Raw genomic sequence first — 23,332 nt, 5'->3', positions numbered from 1 at the left:
TAAAAGTAAAGTAGTGATTAATATTGTTTTTAATAATAAAAATTATTGAAAAATATTTTTCTATTTATTTTATTAAAATTATTTTTTTTTATAACAAAAGATTCTACACTGAGAAAAAAAGTTATTGAGTTTTAATAAATATTTGTTTGAATACTTGCAATGACATAATTTATTAAATGTAATTAAATATTTCTTTAATACAAGAATCACTAATGTAATTTAACTATCACTTTTTTACTGAATAAATATTTATTTAGATTTAATAAATTGTGTCATTGCAAGTATTCAAATAAATTTTTTTCTCAGTGTAATAATTTGTTAAAACCAAAAGATAGTTCCTCGAAATAAATTATTTGGTTGCCCTGAAAAGGGCAGATTAATTCTCTTCGAAGAGTTTTCTTCATAACAAGTGCTCAAAGTGACCACCGTCCATCGTGATGCAGGCTCTCATGCGTCTTAACAGATTTTCTTGCATCCTTTTCAAAACATCTTCTTCAATATTCCAAATTGCATGATGGAGTTTATTGTTTAAGTCTTCTACGTTTTCAGGAAGCTTCCTGTAGATGATTTCTTTGCAATGTCCCCATAAAAAGAAATCTAATGGATTAAGATCCGGAGATCTAGCGGACCAGCGTATTGATCCATAACGACCCATCCATCTGTCAGGAAATTGTTCGTTTAAAAAATGTGTGACCACTCGGGCATTATGTGGTCCGGCACCATCTTGCTGGAATATTATTTTGTTTCTGTCTGCTAATGGCACATCTTCCAAAAAATCGGGAAGATTTTCCGATAAAAATTCGACGTACGATACGCCATTTAAGATGTCCGGAAGAATTACCGGACCCAATATCGTGGTGCCGAAGATTCCGGCCCAAACATTAAATTTCCATCTAACTTGAAAATTCCTGAGTCGAGTAACGTGAGGATTTTCGTCATTCCATGCGTGCATGTTGTGACAATTGAAAATTCCATCTCGAGTGAACAGCAACTCATCGCTGAATATCACTCGAGAAGGAAATTCCGGATCATCCTCTACTCTCCTCAGGAAATTTTCGCAAAATGCTCTTCTTCGAGGATAGTCTTCCTCTCGTAAATCTTGCACGCTAGTATAGTGATAAGCGTGAAGTTTTTCGTCTTTTAATATTCGCTGAACTGTGGAGTAAGACAATCCGTGTTCGCGAGCAATAACCCGAATACTAGTTTCAGGTTGTTGTTCGACACCACGAAGAACTGTCTCCACATTTCGCAAATTTCTTGCATTGCGATTTCTGCCACAATCTTTCTTCTGTGGTAACACGCTACCGGTTTCGTGAAACCGTTGAGCTGTTGCAAGTATAACGCTGCCCGAGGGATGTCTTAGACTATCCGGATATAATTCTTCATATCTTCTTGAAGCCTCGTAAGGTAGCCCCTGACATTCTCCAAGGACCATCATCATGTCGTAGTATTCTGCGACGGTGTATCCTGCCATATCGTCTTCTTAGCGATCTTCTTAACGCTCCTAATAATCGAAGGGTTACTGAGTGTTGCATCGATCGTGATTTTTCCTATTTATACAATCTTCGCGGGGGGTCAGCGCCTGCGCCTTCCCCTCAGTGCCTCAGCATCTCGCGCGATGTTTCGATTCGCCGCGGAGGCACTGGGGGGGAGGCGCAGGCGCTGACCCCCCGCGAAGATTGTATAAATAGGAAAAATCACGATCGATGCATCACTCAGTAACCCTTCGATTATTAGGAGCGTTAAGAAGATCGCTAAGAAGACGATATGGCAGGATACACCGTCGCAGAATACTACGACATGATGATGGTCCTTGGAGAATGTCAGGGGCTACCTTACGAGGCTTCAAGAAGATATGAAGAATTATATCCGGATAGGCCAAGACATCCCTCGGGCAGCGTTATACTTGCAACAGCTCAACGGTTTCACGAAACCGGTAGCGTGTTACCACAGAAGAAAGATTGTGGCAGAAATCGCAATGCAAGAAATTTGCGAAATGTGGAGACAGTTCTTCGTGGTGTCGAACAACAACCTGAAACTAGTATTCGGGTTATTGCTCGCGAACACGGATTGTCTTACTCCACAGTTCAGCGAATATTAAAAGACGAAAAACTTCACGCTTATCACTATACTAGCGTGCAAGATTTGCGAGAGGAAGACTATCCTCGAAGAAGAGCATTTTGCGAAAATTTCCTGAGGAGAGTAGAGGATGATCCGGAATTTCCTTCTCGAGTGATATTCAGCGATGAGTTGCTGTTCACTCGAGATGGAATTTTCAATTGTCACAACATGCACGCATGGAATGACGAAAATCCTCACGTTACTCGACTCAGGAATTTTCAAGTTAGATGGAAATTTAATGTTTGGGCCGGAATCTTCGGCACCACGATATTGGGTCCGGTAATTCTTCCGGACATCTTAAATGGCGTATCGTACGTCGAATTTTTATCGGAAAATCTTCCCGATTTTTTGGAAGATGTGCCATTAGCAGACAGAAACAAAATAATATTCCAGCAAGATGGTGCCGGACCACATAATGCCCGAGTGGTCACAAATTTTTTAAACGAACAATTTCCTGACAGATGGATGGGTCGTTATGGATCAATACGCTGGTCCGCTAGATCTCCGGATCTTAATCCATTAGATTTCTTTTTATGGGGACATTGCAAAGAAATCATCTACAGGAAGCTTCCTGAAAACGTAGAAGAGTTAAACAATAAACTCCATCATGCAATTTGGAATATTGAAGAAGATGTTTTGGAAAGGATGCAAGAAAATCTGTTAAGACGCATGAGAGCCTGCATCACGATGGACGGAGGTCACTTTGAGCACTTGTTATGAAGAAAACTCTTCGAAGAGAATTAATCTGCCCTTTTCAGGGCAACCAAATAATTTATTTCGAGGAACTATCTTTTGGTTTTAACAAATTATTACACTGAGAAAAAAATTTATTTGAATACTTGCAATGACACAATTTATTAAATCTAAATAAATATTTATTCAGTAAAAAAATGATAGTTAAATTACATTAGTGATTCTTGTATTAAAGAAATATTTAATTACATTTAATAAATTATGTCATTGCAAGTATTCAAACAAATATTTATTAAAACTCAATAACTTTTTTTCTCAGTGTAGAATCTTTTGATATAAAAAAAAATAATTTTAATAAAATTTATAGAAAAATATTTTTCAATAAATTTTATTATTAAAAACAATATTAATCACTACTTTACTTTTAAATTGCCGCGTTCTAACTTCTGTTCGACCAATCACGCATTCATATTCGATCATAACATAACCCATAAAATCAGTCGGCTCTTTCCTGTTGTCGAATAAACACGTGTTGTCTGTTCGTCGCGCGTAAACACGAGTTTTTTCGAGCTACATATTTTCGCACGCCGAATGACTAATATTTATTTGCAGTGATCGTTACTCGAAGTGTTCGTTAATTAGTTACTCAAGTTTTATCGATCTAGTGAATGTGTATTATGAATTGTGCATTACGATACTAAAGTGATAATTTACGAGAGGATCAACGAAACTTTGGTCTGTCTCATCGTGGAGACAACTAATTGATCGCTGTACAGAATAATACGTAAGTAAATGCATGTCCGAACTTGTTTATGCAAGCACGCGCGCTCTCTCTCTCTCTCTCTCTCTCTCTCTCTCTCTCTCTCTCCCTCTCTTTCTCCCCCCCCCTCTCTTTCTGTGACAAAAAAAGTACTACTGTTTCTAAAAACTTGAGATGTAAATACTTTTGTAGATTTTGTGCAATTCTTTGTTCGATTCTTCGACTGTACAAAGAATTTCCTGGCACTTCTCTTATTAAAATCATTAAAATTAAGAAGAAAATTTATTACATTTTTTAGTTAAAGCATTGTGATGTGACAGAGAGAGAGAGAGAGAGAGAGAGAGAGAGAGTGTGTGTGTGTGTGTGTGTGTGTGTGCGTGCGTGCGTGCGTGCGTGCGTGCGTGCGTGCGTGCGTGCGTGTGTGTGTGTGTGTGTGTGTGTGTGTGTGTGTGAGAGAGAGAGAGAGAGAGGTAAGAAAGACTTGTGTGTTGTATCAGCTGAGCGCAGCAGGCACCTCACGACACACCCGCGCGTAACGATGAGTGCGCCGCCCCTGCGTACCATCTGTATTCCACCCGTGATACGCTAACTTAATATGCTGATATTTCAAAATCTAAGCGTCCGACAAATTTTTGGCAAAGGAAAAATCGTCTTAGAATTCGATCAGGAATACGTCCCTTGAAAGACAACGGGTTATTCTGAATCACCCTGTATATAATTTATTTATCATGAATTAATTTTGTAATGTTCATATATATTTGCCTAAAATGGAAAATAATAAAATCCTTAAATCAACAGACTCACAAAAGTAAAATTACTAATTTAATTTACTATGTTTAATAAGAGTACGGCGTAATTACAGGTGTGCAAAATAAATTGTTTCTAAAAATAAAAAAATCAAGGATTAATTAGAGTTATAGCGTGGTTGATGGTGCGTACAAAATCTTTTTATTCAAATTATTTAAATGTTCTTGAACGTTTCGGTTCTACTTTAGACCATTCTCAGCATAACAAAAATTCTCCAGATAATACTGTCCGTCATATGATCGAGGAAACTCTCACTAATTCCAAGATGTTGCGTTGGTACATGAAAAGTCTAGTGACAACCAATGGGATAAAAAGAGTCTAAAGTTAAGAAATATTGAATGTTAGATTATCTCAAAAGACCAACGAGAAAAACGTTGAGGACTCATCGATTGATACCATGGACAGGTACGCAAAAACAAAAATCTTCAATGACCATTACGCAGTTGCACTAATTAAAAAATTAAGTACACACGGAAAGAAAAATTTTCACCGTTGCAGCTAATCATGATTAGCTGAAACTGTATTTGCTGTTATAACTACAGAATTTGCTACTACTGTTACTATATAGATTTCTTAGCTAAGTATACTTGTTTGCTGTGATCATACCAATTACAAACTATAAGTTTGCTGCCGTAGCTAACAACTATAACTAACGCAACAAAAGTGTGTAACTAAGTGATTCATGGCTAAGTATGTAGTGTTGTACGTAATTATGTGACTGATCTAAAAAGTGAAAAAATAAGTTTTAAGGTAAGTAATAATGTGTATTGCAGTTTCGTAGTATCGTACGTTCTTCTGTTGCTCTTTGTGTTAAAAGTCGCGCCGAAAACGAGGTGGTAGGGACGCCAAGAAGAGACACGTTCGTACGCGCTCTCCTTTTGTGAACATCTCCTTTTCGGTTTCGGCCGGCCACGGGTCCCTGCACGTGGCCCGTGGCCGGCCTGTCGATAAGCACGGCACCGCCGCGCTGTGGCGAGCAAGGCGACATGGCCGGCGCGATTTTCATCTGTCACGGGGCGTTCACGGGCAGCAACACGGCTTGTGACGCTGCCCGTGAACGTCCTGCACGTGCTCCTGCGGATCATCTCTGGTGTTTTGCTCTCGTATAAGGTACCAAAAATTTTTTCTGCATAAAAAAGTGCTCGTATGTATAAGGCAAGCTTTTGCAAAGGAAGATAGACGGACAAGCAGACTTTGCGACAAAAGCCTTCACTCCTTGATAACGATTTGGATTTCGATCTCAAGTATGTAGCATTCGTCTGAAAATCTTATAGACCTTACAGACACCAAATCTTCCTGCAGAGAAAAAAGATCTAACTTCTCAATAACTCTCTTTCTCTCTCTTTCTTATCCTGGCTCATATACAAGAAACCGAGCAAAGCTCCATTCCGTTTCACGCATGCATGATACGCATGATGTATCATTTCGTCCTTGTTTAACATTTGGACAAGGATAAAATGATATGCCATGTATATTATGCGTCAAATGAAACGTAGTCTAAGTTTTTATTCGAGGCTATGGCTCATCTGCTATCAAAGTATTTTAGTAAATCTTTTGAGTTTATATTAATTAATTTAATTTAATATTTTAATAGATTCTGTATAAATCATTTGATGAAGAAGAGCTGGTGTCTGTAAGGTCCATAAGATCTTCAGACGAACGCTACATATCTGAGATCGAAATTCAACGATCCAAATCGTTATCGAGGGGTGAAGGCTTCTGTCGCATTTGTTTGCCGGTCTCTCTCCATTTGTGAGAGCTTGTCTTTGTATTTTCGTTGTATACTTATTTTGAATATTATATTATATATAATATCAACTTGACTTTCATTTTGGTATCATGATGTATATATATATATATATATATATATATATATATATATATATATATATATATATATATATATATATACGAGGTGTGTTCAAAAAGTATCGCGAATTTTGTGTTTTTTCAAAAATTATTTATTTATTCATGAATATCTATTTTGTCCCCTTCAAAGTAATCCCCATGAGATATTATACACTTGTGCCAACGGTTTTTCCAATCTTCGAAGCATTTCAAAAAATCATTTTTTTTTATCTTGTTCAGCTCCTCCTTCGATGCCGTCTTTATCTCGTCAAGCGTAGCGTAACGTCGTCCTTTCATGGGCCTCTTCAGTTTAGGGAACAAGAAAAAGTCACAGGGGGCCAGATCTGGGGAATACGGTGGCTGCGGCATCATTAGTGTGTTGTTTTTGGCCAAAAAGTCGCGCACAAGCAACGATGTGTGAGCAGGGGCGTTATCGTGGTGCAAAAGCCAATTTTTGTTCTTCCACAAATCCGGGCGTTTCTGGCGGATTGCTTCGCGCAAATTGCGCATAACTTGCAGGTAATATTCCTTATTGACCGTTCTACCCTGTGGCAAGAACTCATGATGCACCACGCCCCTGCAATCGAAGAAAACTGTCAGCAAAACTTTCACATTCGACCGAACTTGGCGCGCTTTTTTCGGTCTTGGTTCGTGCGGCAGCTTCCATTGAGATGATTGAGCTTTGGTTTCCACGTCATAACCATAAACCCACGATTCGTCACCAGTTATGACCCTCTGGAGCAAATTTGGGTCGTCGCGGACAGAGTCCAACATCTCATTAGCAATGTTCATGCGATGCTGTTTTTGGTCGCAATTGAGCAATTTTGGTACGAATTTCGCGGCGACCCGTCTCATGCCCAAATCATTGATAAAAATCGAATGGCACGAGCCAATCGATATGTTTAGGTCCTCAGCAACTTCTCTAACGGTGATTCGACGATTGGCCAATACCATTTTCTCCATTTCATTAATTTTTTCGTCTGTTGTTGAAGTGCTCGGGCGTCCGGCACGCTCTTCGTCGTTCACATCTTCTCGGCCTTCTGAGAACATTTTGTACCACCGATAAACGTTGCTTCGGTCCAAGGTAGCTTCTCCGTATGCCACAGTCAACATTCGGAATGCATCCGCGCACTTAATTTCGTTTTTCACACAAAATTTGATACAGGTTCTTTGATCCATTTTTTTGAATAGGTAAAAATCGAAGACGATCCAAAACACGTGCAAGCAAAGCAGCTGTCAACAATTAAGTGAACATTCAAAATGGCCGAGCTTGTCGGCATAAGTGAGAGACATGAGTACCAACATAACGCCACAAAAAGATCGAAATTCGAATATACGTAACCCGCGAAAATTCAAAATTCGCGATACTTTTTGAACACACCTCGTATATATATATATATATATATATATATATACAGGGTGTTTCAGACCACACGTACACCCCTTTTCTCTTCGCAGGATTAGGACCAATCAAAAATATGTTCAGACGAAAGTTGTAGGGTTTCAAAAGATCTATTCAATGATCTTATCAGTTTGACCTTGGATGGCGTCGCCAAGGTCAGATCGAAATCACATTAAGTTTTTAAAATGAAATACCCTATTTTTGATTCCAGAATCTAATAGCTGGTGTCAAGACCTTTCCAAAACACTACAAGAAAGTTTATTTTCGTTGACTACTTTCCGAGTTGTGCGGCTTGAAAGTTACACTACCGCCAACACCATGTAAATAACAATATAAAATCACGCGTTACGCAGAAAGCCGTGCAGCCGACACGAAGAAAGTAAACACGCGAGCCGGGCCAACAAAAACAGATCATGAAAAATCGTGAAAGTTAGCTGTCGCGACCGTAGATAGTCACATACATATGTATGTCATAATATTATGTAATTACATTATTACTTTAACGGTAGCACACGAGCAATAACGAGCGCGGCTTTGTGCGTAACGATGTCTAACTCGTGATTTTATACATATTGTTATTTGCATAGGATGTAGTAGAGATGTATTCACCACAACGCTATTGTGACTCAACTCAACACGAGTGACAATAACTCTCTCAAACTTGTCACCTACGTCTTCAATAACCGTCATATCAGTATCAATCGCGCAACAAAAATCCGACCCTCTTTATTAGTCTAGGTTTATTTAGCCATGTCCTATTCCAATGAAGAAGCATATGATATGCTGCTAATTTTAGGTGAATGTCGAGGTACATTCATTGCAGCGGAAAGATCGTGGCAGGAACGTTATCCTGATCGGACTCCTCACTCGCGAAATATTTTTTCACGTTTGGCTAAACGAATCAAAATGAAAGGTGTCGTTCAGCCTCAACATAACAAAGGTACACAAATTCGTCGTCCGATTATGGATGAAAGAACAGTGGAAATTCTTGCATCGACAGAATTGAACCCTTATGATTCTTTAAGACGACGAGAACAAGATTCTGGTGTTAGTAAAATCAGTGTTTGGCGCATTCTAAAAAATAACAAATTTCACCCTTACAGAATGTCTGTTCATCAAGCGTTGAATTATAACGATATTAGACAGAGACTTGTATTTTGCAACTTTATAAGACAGCAACCACTTGATTTCCACTTGAAAATTTTATTTTCTGACGAATGTACACTTAAAAGTGATGGATCTGTTAATACTTGGAACTCTCGTTATTGGGCACAAAATAATCCTCACTGGTTGAGAGAAATAGATCATCAAACCATTTGGAAAGTCAATGTTTGGTGTGGAATTATTGGAAGTCAAATCATAGGTCCTGTTTTCTTTGACGAAAATTTAAATGGTGATAGATATTCCGCCTTGATAATGACAGATCTTCCTGTCTTACTAGAAAATATTCCTCTGCAATTGCGCCTGAACATGTAGTTCCAACAAGATGCATGTCCGTCTCATACATCGAGAGTTGCTCGTGCGGCATTAAATACTATGTTCCCCGACAAGTGGATAGGCAAATACGGTCCAATCAATTATCCACCCCGATCACCAGATCTCACCGTCCTTGATTATTATTTCTGGGGAAGGGTAAAAAACTTGGTCTATCATGAACGTCCGACTACGAGGGATAATATGATTCGTAGAATAAGTGAAGCAATTCGATCCTTACGTGCCGAGGAAATTCTTCGAGCAACCAATGATTTTCAAAATAGAGTTGATGCTTGCATCGCAGAGAATGGTGCTCACTTTGAACATTTAGTCGCTTAACAAAACATACACTCATTCATTCCCGAACGTGAGAGGCAAGGGGACTCACGTGAATCAAGCACCCCAAACGTGAGAGGCAAGGGGACTCACGTGAATCAAGCACCCCAAACGTGAGAGGCAAGGGGACTCACGTGAATCAAGCACCCCAAACGTGAGAGGCAAGGGGACTCACGTGAATCAAGCACCCCAAACGTGAGAGGCAAGGGGACTCACGTGAATCAAGCACCTCAAACGTGAGAGGCAAGGGGACTCACGTGAATCAAGCACCCCAATGGGATGAATTTCTCGTCACGTCCACGTCGTTCATTCTGGATAATGCTAAGCACGGGAAAATGCATACAGTCAATCTGGACATGATTGATCATCAAACATAATCAATCCAGTTAATAAACAAAAGCAGAGTACATAAAACTTTGACTCCCCTTTTCCTCCCCCATACACATACGCATGCACGTATGCACACACCCACACACAAGATTAAATCCGACTAACTAACCACCACATGGTACATCTTGAGTAATGCTGATGCTGGCGGTAGTGTAACTTTCAAGCCGCACAACTCGGAAAGTAGTCAACGAAAATAAACATTCTTATAGTGTTTTGGAAAGGTCTTGACACCAGCTATTAGATTCTGGAATCAAAAATAGGGTGTTCCATTTAAAAAACTTAATGTGATTTCGATCTGACCTTGGCGACGTCATCCAAGGTCAAACTGATAAGATCATTGAATAGATCTTTTGAAACCCTACAACTTTCGTCTGAACATATTTTTGATTGGTCCTAATCCTGCGAAGAGAAAAGGGGTGTACGGGTGGTCTGAAACACCCTGTATATATATATATATATATATATATATATATATATATATATATATATATATATACAGTGTCCCAGACCAATGTATAAAGATTATTACGATAAGGTAAAAGGGATCAAGATAAATCAAAAAGTCTAATAACAGTTTGCGATATTTGCAATAATTTTCGTGTAATAAAATATTAAAGTCAGCCGAATAAGAGCGCGTGGAGAGGCAAATGGTTGGTCGCCTGAGCCGTAAGACCGCCCGGCTTGACACGATGCGGTGCCAAGCTATCTTTTTCCTCGCCGCGCGCCACTTACCGTCGCCTACAATCGGGCCGCAGTGGGCGGTCCTACGGCTCAGACGAGCGACCGTTTGTCTCTCCGCGCGCTCTTATTCGCCTGACCTTAATATTTTATTACTCAAAAATTATTGCAAATATCGCAAAATGGTATTAAACTTTTTCGTTTATCTCGATCCCTTCTACCTCATCGTGATAATCTTTATACATTGGTCTGGGACACCCTGTATATATATATATATATGTGTGTGTGTGTGTGTGTGTGTGTGTGTGTGTGTGTGTGTGTGTGTGTGTGTGTGTGTGTGTGTATATGTGTGTTCATTAGGTATGAAAGAATATATTTATGTATTTATTAACATTATATTTAGGAATAACATGCCGGATAATAATATAAACAATTTATTAACTGAATGGGGATTGAATGCAGAAATAATTGCAAATTTCGTAGATACGTTATTAATATACGTCTATAATTAGAGAAATTTGACAATAATTACCAGGTGTCAATATTTAAACACAAGATTTGTGTATGTTTTTTTGTGGCGTTGCTATTTTGCTCAAATTTATTTGTATTAGGTATATATAATGTTTATTATATGTTAATTAAATTTACAATTTATCTTGTTTATAAGGTTTATTATGAAACTGTTATACAGTAGTTGCTATTTACAGCTCAAGATATTGAAATAGAGCAACTGGACATTTTCACAGAGGAAGATGTAAAATTATTAATTCCACAAATAAGACCTCGACGAAAATTTCAGAAAAATTTGAAGAATTATGTTTGCGAGGTATTCATTTCTTTTTATATGATTATATTAGGTATTAAATAAAGCATCTTGTCTTTAAAAACAAGTATAATTATCCTCTTGTTAATATTAAATTTTATGATTTTTAATTATTTTGAAATAATATTTTATATTCTACATTCTGCAGTTACAAACAGAAGAGCAAGTGCATGTTATTGACACTAATCCTAATAAAAAACTAAAATTAGATACAGAACATCTAAATAAAAAAGTTGTAACACAACAAGAAACTATAATTTTAACAGAGCACGAATCTCAAAATGCAGTAGTTCCAACAGATCAGAGACCTCAAAATACAATCATTACTACTGCGCAGCAATATACAAATGTTGTAGCTGTTGATCAACAACATTTAATTGATGTAAATAATATTCAGGATAATTGCTTAATAACAATATCTGGACCTGACACAGGTTCAGAATATAGTGGTGAGAATTTATTGAGTATTGTTAACACTTTTTTAATATAATATAAATTGACTATGTTTATATTATTTTATAATTAAAATTTTTATTTTTTTACATTCCATTATTTATCTTCTAATCAATTATTCTCTTTTTAGATGTATTGTCGAGTGAACTAATTGAACATGATTTGAATCATGCAAATAATAGTGACAGATATGTAAGTTATGTGATTTATTTTCTACATTAGATACTTAAAATAAGTTTCACTCGGCATCTAGGTTTCACTCTTATACAAATTTACTATATAAATTTATTTCTTATTATTATGCAGGATCTTGAAGCATTATTGAAAAAAATCCGATGATGGTTTATTGTTGCTGCGTTCATATAAAAATGAGGGCAAGTTAAATGATGATTCACGAAATAAGCTTGCAAAAATAATTGTGAGCAATGAATTAAGCTGTAATATAAATAATAATATCACAAGTAACAGAGTAGCTTTTCTAAGTGATCACGTCAAAAAGTTATTTCCAACTGAAGAAAAGGTAAATTTAGCTTCGTAAATAATATTATAAGTTATTAAATAATCTTACACTATTAAAATCAAATTTATAGAAACTATTGACTATGAGTAAATTATGTACATAATACACTGCCAATAAAAATTTTATCTATTTTATAAATTGTATAAACATAATTCTATTAAAAAATAATTAGAACATTTTGTTGTATAACATAATTTCATTATCAGCATTTTTGATTGTAAAGTGTATGCTATATAAAACACAAAAAAGATGAATCACAGGGTAGAGGCAAAATTCTTACAAAATACTATTCAATACGAAGAAAACTTATTAAAGTAAGCTTGCTCAATTTAAAAGATGTGGTTCAAGATGAGATTGATAGTAAGTTCTGTTTAAGTTTCTTTATATATCATTAAAAGTCTGATATTTAATAATCATTGTAATAGGTGGCAATACAAGTTTCTAAATACAAAATAATATTTATTTAAAATTTTATTTTTGTTTATTTTTTATAGGCAAATTAAGTAACGATAACAATGAAAATATTTTGCCTTATGAAGAATATCTATTATGGTTACAAAATAATTCAAAACCGTGGCAAAAAGTTCAAGAATATTGGTCTTTGACTGCTAAAAAAAGAATTAAAAAACTGTAACAACCCGTTTTTCTTGAATAGATATCGCGCACGGACGTAGCTCGTCGGGAATTCCAGGGCACGATCCAGATTAAGAGAGAATTAGACTCGTGGGTTTGAACGTGTAAAATATGTACAAGTTTTATTGAGTGAAGGGTCGAATACAAATGTCTTAAAGCTAGTATTTACAGAGGGTGCGTCACCGCCAATACGTCGTCGGCCGTATCGCGCGCGGGGTGACGGCTATCTTGATCGCGGCGATCGTGAATACCGGTGGGCACCGGTTTCGGCGCGGGGAACGTCGTCGGCGCGGTTGCCGCTATTCGCGCGGCAGGTGCGTTGTTTACGTTGTCGGCATTCTTTTCGGCGCGCCGAGCGGCCTCGTGTTTTTCGGCCTTGCGAGGTCGCGTGCTCGGCTTTTCGCGGTCGTCAGCGCGGAAGCGGGGCGCGGGGCGGCGCTCGGCTGAGCGTCCCTTTAAATCCGCAGCTGGTATGTTGCGATCTCGCTCGCAGGCAGGATGCGACGGCTACGTCGAGTACGCTCGACGGAGGCAAAGACGCTTTACCCCGTTTTTCTGTAACTGCCGCGGTAGGATCGGATCGGTTTCGAGGAAAGCCGGTCGGGCAAGTACGCTTGCCTGAGCCCAAGACGCTTGAGCCCAGCTTCGGCGAGGAGAGACGGGTGCGAGAGTGGTAGCCGCCGAGAACGCTCGGCAGAGGCCAAGACACTTGACCCCAGGACTACCTTAGGAGACTTCTTCGGAGACCTGCTCGGCGGAATAACGGTCCGAACAGTCGGCGGAGAAGAAGCCCAGCATCTCGCTGCTCCGGCGCTTTTATACCCGCATCTCGAGACGTCGGGAACGTTCGGTGGCGGTTCGGTTCGTGTCGGAGCCAGCGTCCCCGCCGCTCGAGATCGGTTGCGTGGTGGGCGGACGGAGGCGAGTGAGCACGTCGCTAGTGCGTGCTGGTTTGGGGCCGGTGCGCGTGCGCGGCGCGGTCACCGCAACGCGCGGATGCCTCGCTGCTCGCATTGGCGCGTTTGAAGTCGTTTATCGGCGCGTAGCGCCTCGTTTGACGCTCGGCGGATGTTCGGCCGGCGTTTTGCGGACGATGACCGGTCCGTCGGGGGGGTCGCGCGGAGGCGGTTTGTTACACCACCCCCTTCCTAAGAATGCCTGAAATTAGAGGCATACTATTTATTTTCTCGGTGTGCGGGGAGTGTCGTAGGACTTCTCTCGACATGATCGGAGTCGTCCGGCACGGTCGAAGCGTAAGTGCCACCGTCGAGCTCCGAGTCTGGCCTTGTATTCGCGGCCGGAGTGGATGGCGAAGTACGGTACCTCTACCGTGATGCCTGGTGCGACTTCCACTGGCACAGGTGGTGGCGGCAGCGGCCCCATCAGTCGGGTCGAGGGACGGCTGCGGTTTTTCCGGCCGTGTCGCTATCGGCCGGGGTATCGGCGGCGGTGGTGTTCTTGTGAGCCAAGAGATCTTGGTCTGCGTCTGGCGGTCGGACGGCTGTCGTAGCTGGCCCAGTCTGACACCGGCTATAGCGGCCGGTTTCCGCGGCCGTTCTCTCGGCTTGGTGGGCTGGCTGGGTCCAGTTCCGGAGGCTGGCCGTGACTGGCTTGGTCCGGCTTCGTCCATGCCGGGTCGCTCCGGGTCGTACTCGGCCACGGGTTCTCCCAGGAAGTCCTGGATGATGCTTAGGATATCGTCGGATGCTGCGTCGCTTGCCATGGCTTGCGTCAAAGTGAGCTCTGCGGTGCCTGGGCCGTTACGTTCAAATTCGGGCGGACGTCCTTCCCCCAGATCGGTGTTGTCATCTTCGGCCGCATTGTTTTCATCCTCGGTGTCGGTGTCACCGTCGGCTCGTGGAGTGGGGGCCGGCTTCAGATCTTGGATGTGTGTGTGTCGGTACCATTTCCCACTTTTGCTCCGGAGGTCGACTATAACGGGTGAGATGATTTTCTGGATTTCTAGCGGTCCGATGTATTTTGGCGCGAGTTTTGCGTTGAAGGCATCCGCGCGCCGCGACAACGGGCGGTCGCGTTTCCATACCCATTCGCCTAGCCGCGGTCGCCAATTCCGGCGGCGTAGATTATAGTATCGTTCTTGCCTTTGAAACGCTCGGGCAAGCTTTATGCGCACGACTCCGTACGCCTTGCGTAGGCGTCGTTGCAGCGCGTGAGGTGCCTCTGCGTTGTTCGATGCCGCGCGTTCTCCCGGACGTCGCAGTTCGCGGCCGTGGTTTAGGAACACCGGCGTATGCCCCGTTGCCTCGTGTACTGCCGTATTGTAAGCGAACTGCAGCTCAGCGAGGTATGTGTCCCACTTGCGGTGGTCCTTTTTTACATACAAGCTGATCATTGTTTTTACGGACCGATTCGTGCGTTCGACCGGATTACAGTGCGGGGCGTACGCCGGCGTCAATCGGTGGCGGATCTGTAGTTTCTGCAGAAGCTGGGTCAGTGAGGCCGAACGAAGCTGGGTCCCGTTGTCGGAGAGGATTTCTTCGGGACATCCGTGGCGGAGCACGATAGCTTCCGTGAGGGCGGCTGTCACGTTCTGTGCGGTGGCGCGGCGGAGAGCACGCATCTCGAGCCATTTGGTGAACCCGTCTTGCATAGTGAGGAGCCACGTGTGGCCCCGGCAGGATCGCGGTAACGGTCCGATGAGGTCGATGGCAACTTGTTGCCACGGTCGCGCAATTACGGGTGGAGCAGTCCGGCGGGTCGGCGCTGCTCCGCTTTGTGAGCCAGGCATGTCTCGCACCGCCGCACGTACCGGGCTATGTCGCGGAACATGCCGGGCCAGTGATACTGTGCGGCGATGCGCGAGATGGTCTTGGCGATCCCGAGATGTCCGGCGGTTGGCGCGTCGTGATACCGCCGCAAGATCTCGGTGCGTCCCTCGCGGGGGACGCACTATTTCCATTGTGCGTCGCTCGGCGTTTCGGACAAGTCGAGAGTATGTAGCACGTGCTTGTACAATTTCCCGTCTTCGATGCGGAAGTCGGGAGCGTCGTGCGGCGTGTCGCGTGCGGTTCCCCACCATTTCTGGTACCACGGGCATCGGGGCTCCGCGATGACGTTGACGGCGTGTCGGCGGGACAAGGCATCGGCTACCTTGTTCAACGCTCCCTTGCGGTACTGAATGTCGAAGTCGTATTGGCGTAACTCGAATGCCCACCGTCCGAGTCGGCCGGTGGGCGAATCGAGTTTTTGTATCCAGCGTAGTGACTGGTGGTCGGTCACGACCTTAAAGCAATAGCCCTCGAGGTAGTCCCTCATTCGGCGTATTCCCCACAGTATCGCGAGACACTCCAGCTCCGTCGTGCTGTAGTTTTGTTCGGCGGAATTCAGGGTACGACTGGCATATGCCATCACGCGCTCGCCCTCGGGGAAGTATTGTGTTAGTACGGCCCCCAGGCCGGTCGTACTCGCGTCCGTTTGTAAGACGAATTGCCTCTCGAAATCCGGGCAGGCCAATACCGGCGCGGTCGTGAGCGTTCTCTTCAGGGCGTCAAATGCCTCCTGCTCCGAGGCTCCCCACTTCCAGGCGGCGTTTTTGCGAGTGAGTGCGGTTAGCGGGGCGGCGAGGGTCGCGAAATCGCGTATGAATCGTCGGTACCACGAGGCGATGCCGAGGAATTGGCGTACTTGCCGCACGGTGTGCGGTACCGGCCACTCCACAATCGTCTTGATCTTTTCCGGGTCGGTTCGTATGCCCTCGCGGTCCACGACGTGTCCGAGATACTTGATTGTCGTCGTACAGAACCGGCATTTCGCGGGGTTAAGACGGAGTCGGGCGGACCTTAGTCGCGCAAAGACTTCTCGCAGGGTGTCGAGGTGCTCGTCGAAGGTTCGGCTAACGACGATAATGTCGTCTAGGTAGACGAACACGCTAGGCTCTAGCTCCGGGCCTAGTATGCCGTCCAGTAACCGCTGGAACGTGGCGGGCGCGGAATGCAGTCCGAAGGGCATTACGCGGAACTGCATTAGTCCGCGTCCGGGTACCGTGAACGCGGTAATCGGTCGGCTTTCCGGTGATAGCGGTACCTGCCAGTAGCCGCTCTCCAGGTCGAGCGTGGTCAGGAATTGCGCGCCGCGAAGTTTATCCAGCGTCGCGGCGATCTGTGGCAACGGATACGCGTCGCGTTCGGTCACATCGTTCACCCTGCGGAAGTCGATGCAAAAACGTGGTTTGCCGTCTTTCTTTCTCACGATCACGATAGGTGAGCTCCACACGCTTTGCGACGGCTTGATGATTCCGTTCCGGAGCATTTCGTCGACCTCGCGGTCGATGATGGCCTGCATTACCGGATTCCGAGGGCGGTACCGTTGTTTAATCGGCGGATGATTTTTGACGCGTATCGTGTGTTGCAGGCGGTCGGTCGGTCCGTGTACGGCTTCGAATCGTGGGAGTTCTTCGGCGAGGAAGGCTTGCAGGCGTTCCTGTTCTTCTCCCCCTTCTGCCGCGGGTCGTATCGGTAGGGTTGCGTGCGGGGGAGTGCGTGCCCTTGCGGCGTGTTTCGGTGGCGGCGGGATGGCGATTTGTGTCCGAGCCATGATATCGACGCCGAAGAGTACGTCGGTGTCGAGTCCGGGTAGTATTTGGAACTCGTGCGAAATTGCTCGGTTGTCGATGACGATCGGTAGCATTATGCATCCCCCAATCGGTACGCTTGACCCGTCCGCCACGTAGACCTGGCCGGTGACGGGTCGTATCTCTCGCCCTTGGCGTTGCAGACGGTTCGCGGTAGCCGCGCTCACGAAGAAGGCCTCTGAGCCCGAGTCCAGGAGGACCTCGAGCTCGTGCTGGTCGATGCTGAGGTAGATGTGCGGTCGCGGTTTGAATATTACTCGGAGGACCGGGGTGCGGCAGGGGCCTCCCCGGCCCTGGTGGCGTTTCCCGGCGGCGGGTGGCAGTCGCGTGTGTAGACGCCGTCTTTCCCGCACTGGGAGCAGAATTTTTTCGCGATGCGACGGCAGTCGAACCGGGTATGCCCGCGCTGCTTACAACGCCAGCAGCATTCGTTCTTGTCGTACGTGGTCGCGGCGGTATTGGTGGCGGTTGGCTTGGGGGCGACGCCGCGGTCGCGACATTGCGCGCTGATTTCCTCGAACTCCTCCGCCTGACGGAGCAGGTCGGTTGTTCGGCGGAGGCCGTCGCGGCGGACGTATAACTTGTATCGCGGTTGGAGGTTTTCGTACAGCAGGTCGAGCTGCGCCTCCTTTTCGTACCCTCCGGCGCGTCTCATCATGGTGAGGAGCTCTGTCGCGTACTTGCGGTATGGCTCGTCGGTACCTTGTTTTCGTGCCTGAATATCCCGTTTTAATTTGGCGACGTATCGCCGTGGTAAGTAATATTCCCGGAATTCGCCGGTGAACGCCTGCCAGTCGTCCCAGGAGTCGCGATTGTTGCGGTACCACAGGAGCGCTTCCCCGCGCAGCAGCTCGGGGAGACCGCGCAATAGCTGTGCGTCGGAGAACCCGTACTCTCGTTGTAGTTCGTCGACCCGCTCAAGGAACGCGATGGTGTCTTTCCCTTCGAAGTGGCATCCCCACTTCCGTATCTGGTTCATTTGCTTGGCGTCGGACGCGTGTCCCCCGCCGGCGAGTGGCGGATCCGGTATTTCGATGCGGATCTCGGCGAGGTCCTCCGGGGGCGGCATGTTTGCGGGCTGATATTCGGGATGCGCGATCGCGTATTCCCGTAAGCGGCGGCGGAGATCGTCCACGTTCCCGGTTGTGTCCAGCCTGAGAGTTTCGAGGTGAGACTCTAGCGCGGTACGGTCTACTCGGTAGATCCAGCTTCTCGGCATGGCCAACGCGGGTCTAATTCTCTCCGGACGGCAACGGTCCCTGTTCGGACGCCATGTAACAACCCGTTTTTCGGTAATTGTTGAGAATACCCACTGCACCTCCGATTTTGATGAAATTAGGCTCATTCGACGCGTTTTCACTCAAAATGAAAGAATCTGACAAGAAAAAGTGTCGCTCTGGCCCGCAAATCGAGATATCAAGCGTTAAAGTTGGCGATTGCACAGGTTAAGATACCTGTCATTTCGGCGTTATGTAGCAAACTGAGCATGCGCTATGGGCACGTTTGCATGCTCCATAGGCACACACATACAAAAAGTGCGCGAATTTGAAACATAAATACAGAGCAATATAAGTGAATCAGTGATAAATGAATAAATAAGTTAAGTTATCGTGCGGAAAGTAAATGTTTAAAAGGGAGAGGGGCTTCGCGCGCGCGGGGGGGGAGGAGGGTGGAAGGGGTGGAAAGGATGGGGTGGGGGTGGAAAAGGTGGGGTAGGGGTGGACCTCGCTCCACGTAAAAAGTCCCCTGTATCATGTAAATTGAAGTAACAATTAATTTGGCTGCAAAGCAGACATCTGTGGGGGAGGGTACGCTAGGGGTGGAGAAAGTGGGATGGGGATGGGGATGGACCTCGCTCCACGTGGAAAGTGCTTTATATCATGTAAATTAAGATAAAAGTTAATTTCACTGTAAAACAGACATCGGTAATTTCAACTTCCATGCAAAACAATTTTTTATTTAAAACTAAGATTCAGGTTGGGCTATTATAAGAAATATTGTACAGATTTCTAAATTTCAAAATTTTTATTTAACATTTTTTAAATAAATTATTAGTATATAATAAATTTTTTATAATACCACTAAAATATTGCACAATACATTTGGGCACCTTACAGAGTGTAAGGAAAAACTAATAGATTTCTTAATGCAACACGGTATTTTGGAAAATAGAGTTAAGTGTAGTCAATGTAGTAGTGACGTAAATATCAATAAAGAAACGCTAATGTATCGATGTCAAAAACGATACACTGTTAAGGACAAATTTAAATAACGCATTAGCAAGCCGTGCTAGTGCTGGGTTGTTCGCCACTAGTTGCAGGCTTTTGCTCGGCTCTGGTTGCAGGCTCGCAGGTGGACATCGGAGGATACATCTCAGCGATGACATCAAAGAAGGCTTCGATGCGTTCCAGTCGGCTATAGGCGCGTTTGAAAAGATATTCCGATAAATATCCCTCAAAATGTTCAGATTTTCTTCCAAACTTTGGGATATTTCCCCGAATCTCTCTCCAAACACGCTCTATATTCTGGATGTGAGCACCTGTAAATATAAAAATGTATTAAAATATAAAATACAAAAATATTAATATAATATACTTAAGCAAAAATTAACGGTAGATATATTTTAAATATTTCTTACCCGTTTGAGGATCGACAAAGTTATACGAGTGGTTTACTGTCAGATGTTGGAAGCCTTCATGTTGTAAACAATCATAAGACTTCCAACAATCTGACACGATGGTGGTTCCTGATAAAACCCACTCTTTTATACACTTTAAAAGTGTGTCCGTTGTGCGATCCTCCACTAGAACGACGAAAATCTTCTTTGTGTCTCGCTCGTATCCTCCGAAAATCCATTGGCCTTTGACGAGTTGACCCCGATTGTATTTACGTCGGCCAAGTTTTGCCTCGTCGATTTCTACAATGCGTCCTGGGCCACCAAGCTTCTCGCTATGCTTATCAGCCCAGAACACACAAACCTGTAAGTAGAAATAATGTTATTATTTTATTTACTGTATTTTAACATATATGATATATATTTACTTAGTATATAAAAAATATTAATTACCTCGCGACAAAAATTGAACCAGTCCACAATTACAGGTTTCGACACGCCAGTTTCCTCCTGCGAGTCATCTTGACGTGGATGTCGCAGCATTAGAAAACATGCAACGATTTTACAAACAGTAACCACGTCAAGATTACTGCGATCAAACCAACTGCCTGCTTTCCCACTTTTATTAAATGTACAGCATTTGCTTAAACGTTTTTTATGTTTGTCCTTAACAGTGTATCGTTTTTGACATCGATACAGTAGCGTTCCTTTATTAATATTTACATCACTGCCACATTGACTACACTTAACTATATTTTTCAAAATACCGTGTTGAATTAAAAAATCTATTAATTTTTCCTTACACTCTGTAAGGTGTCCAAATTGAAACAACGTTAGTGGCATTGTAGATGCGGGAGGCACGTGCAGGTACTAGCTACTGTTTATTGACTGGATGTTGTATTTCATTTGTTTCTACGTTAAATTTACATTCAAATTTCGTGCACATTTCTACCACAAAGTTACTAAAACGCATGCGCATGCGGTCACCAGCATGCAAACGTGACCACAGCGCATGCTCAGTTTGCTACATAACGCCGAGATGACAGGTATCTTAACCTGTGCAATCGGTAACTTTAACGATTGATATTTCGGTTCGCGGGCCAGAGCGACACTTTTTCTTGCCAGATTCTTACATTTTGAGTGAAAACGCTTCGAATGAGCCTAATTTCGTAAAAATCGGAGGTGCAGTGGGTATTCTTAACAATTACCCGTTTTTCTTGAATAGATATCGCGCACGGACGTAGCTCGTCGGGAATTCCAGGGCACGATCCGGGTTAAGAGAGAATTAGACTCGTGGGTTTGAACGTGTAAAATATGTACAAGTTTTATAGAGTGAAGGGACGAATACAAATGTCTTAAAGCTAGTATTTACAGAGGGTGCGTCACCGCCGATATGTCGTCGGCCGTATCGCGCGCGGGGTGACGGCTATCTTGATCGCGGCGATCGTGAATACCGATGGGCACCGGTTTCGGCGCGGGGAACGTCGTCGGCGCGGTTGCCACTATTTGCGCGGCAGGTGCGTTGTTTACGTTGTCGGCGTTCTTTTCGGCGCGCCGGACGGCCTCGTGTTTTTCGGCCTTGCGAGGTCGCGTGCTCGGCTTTTCGCGGTCGTCAGCGCGGAAGCGGGGCGCGGGGCGGCGCTCGGCCGAGCGTCCCTTTAAATCCGCAGCTGGTATGTTGCGATCTCGCTCGCAGGCAGGATGCGACGGCTACGTCGAGTACGCTCGACGGAGGCAAAGACGCTTTACCCCGTTTTTCTATAGCCGCCGCGGTAGGATCGGATCGGTTTCGAGGAAAGCCGGTCGGGCAAGTACGCTTGCCTGAGCCCAAGACGCTTGAGCCCAGCTTCGGCGAGGAGAGACGGGTGCGAGAGTGGTAGCCGCCGAGAACGCTCGGCAGAGGCCAAGACACTTGACCCCAGGACTACCTTAGGAGACTTCTTCGGAGACCTGATCGGCGGAACGGTCCGAACAGTCGGCGGAGAAGAAGCCCAGCATCTCGCTGCTCCGGCGCTTTTATACCCGCATCTCGAGACGTCGGGAACGTTCGGTGGCGGTTCGGTTCGTGTCGGAGCCAGTGTCCCCGCCGCTCGAGATCGGTTGCGTGGTGGGCGGACGGAGGCGAGTGAGCACGTCGCTAGTGCGTGCCGGTTTGGGGCCGCGTGCGCGGCGCGGTCACCGCGACGCGCGGATGCCTCGCTGCTCGCATTGGCGCGTTTGAAGTCGTTTATCGGCGCGTAGCGCCTCGTTTGACGCTCGGCGGATGTTCGGCCGGCGTTTTGCGGACGATGACCGGTCCGTCGGGGGGGTCGCGCGGAAGGCGGTTTGTTACAAAACTTTTATCTGATAAAGAAACTTGCCATGAATATATGGCTAAATTTCCAGCTCTATCTGATTCTCTAGGTTATACATTGGTAAGCTTATTAAAATATTTTTTTACATATATTGAACAGCAAAAATTTTAGTTTGCAATTATTAATATAAGTTTTCCAATTTCTTTCATTTGATTTGTATTATATAACATGGAAAAAAATCATTAATTAATATTTAACATTTGTAAGAAAATTAAAAACTTAATTAGAAAATAAATGTGTGATTTGTATTTTTATATTCTTTACTTTCAGTTGGAAACTGACTTTGAAACGTTGTATGCAGGTTGCAATTTAAAACTTTATCTTGTATGGCCAAAATTATCTGCCTTTATAATTGATAAAGTACAATCTAAAGCCAAAAATCGTTTGAATAATGTTTTTACGCCAGATATAAAAGATATTCTTTTTTGCCATAATATTGTAATTACTGAAAATAACTTTATTATAACCACAGTATCTTTTATATAATTATTTTCGTCTGAACAGATGGTTCTACAATTGCAACATTATCCTTGATACGTCATCTATTTCCTGTGATAACAGTTAAAAAGAGCCAGCCGAGGAATTAGAGACCTTCTAGAGAGGAATGTGAAGAAGCGTTTCTTCTACATGTAAAAGTACGAATACAATTAAAATAATCTATTTCATTATATACATGTATATGTATATATGTATGTATGTGTGTGCGTGTGCGTGTGCGTGCGTGTGCGTGTGCGTGTGTGTGTGTGTGTGTGTAGCGTATAGAATAAATAAACTATTAAAATTTAAATATTTAAATCATATTTATCTCATAAAATTATATTTTTTTGCAGACAATT

General features: G+C 43.9%; 2 protein-coding genes and 1 long non-coding RNA gene across 6 annotated transcripts in view; 1 reads left to right on the top strand and 2 right to left on the bottom strand.

Moving 5' to 3' along the window:
* LOC105199537 (opsin, ultraviolet-sensitive) overlaps positions 1–23,332 on the bottom strand; it is a 713,170-nt gene that overhangs the window by 211,828 nt on the left and 478,010 nt on the right. The window lies entirely within an intron of this gene.
* On the top strand, positions 11,745–12,114 carry LOC120357657. The gene is made up of 3 exons (XR_005574672.1): positions 11,745–11,780; positions 11,915–11,976; positions 12,091–12,114. It is a non-coding gene; the product is annotated as an uncharacterized LOC120357657 (long non-coding RNA).
* LOC120357654 lies at positions 20,092–21,202 on the bottom strand. Its single transcript, XM_039448694.1, has 2 exons — positions 20,596–21,202; positions 20,092–20,506 (listed from the first exon to the last, which is right to left on the bottom strand). Exons 1-2 carry the CDS (start codon positions 20,983–20,985, stop codon positions 20,135–20,137), a joined length of 762 nt encoding a protein of 253 aa, XP_039304628.1. The 5' UTR covers positions 20,986–21,202; the 3' UTR covers positions 20,092–20,134.

The sequence above is a fragment of the Solenopsis invicta genome, chromosome 4, assembly GCF_016802725.1.
Source record: "Solenopsis invicta isolate M01_SB chromosome 4, UNIL_Sinv_3.0, whole genome shotgun sequence".
Classification (NCBI taxonomy): Eukaryota; Metazoa; Arthropoda; class Insecta; order Hymenoptera; family Formicidae; genus Solenopsis; species Solenopsis invicta.
This window is presented reverse-complemented; position numbering and strand designations above follow the sequence as displayed.

What these genes read in the sequence shown, in the direction of transcription:
- LOC120357654 (XM_039448694.1), bottom strand. Translation starts at nt 20,985, where the DNA reads ATGCCACTAACGTTGTTTCAATTTGGACACCTTACAGAGTGTAAGGAA. An exon ending in GGTTCAATTTTTGTCGCGAG is followed by an intron (nt 20,507 to 20,595) that starts GTAATTAATATT and finishes TTCTACTTACAG; the next exon opens with GTTTGTGTGTTCTGGGCTGA.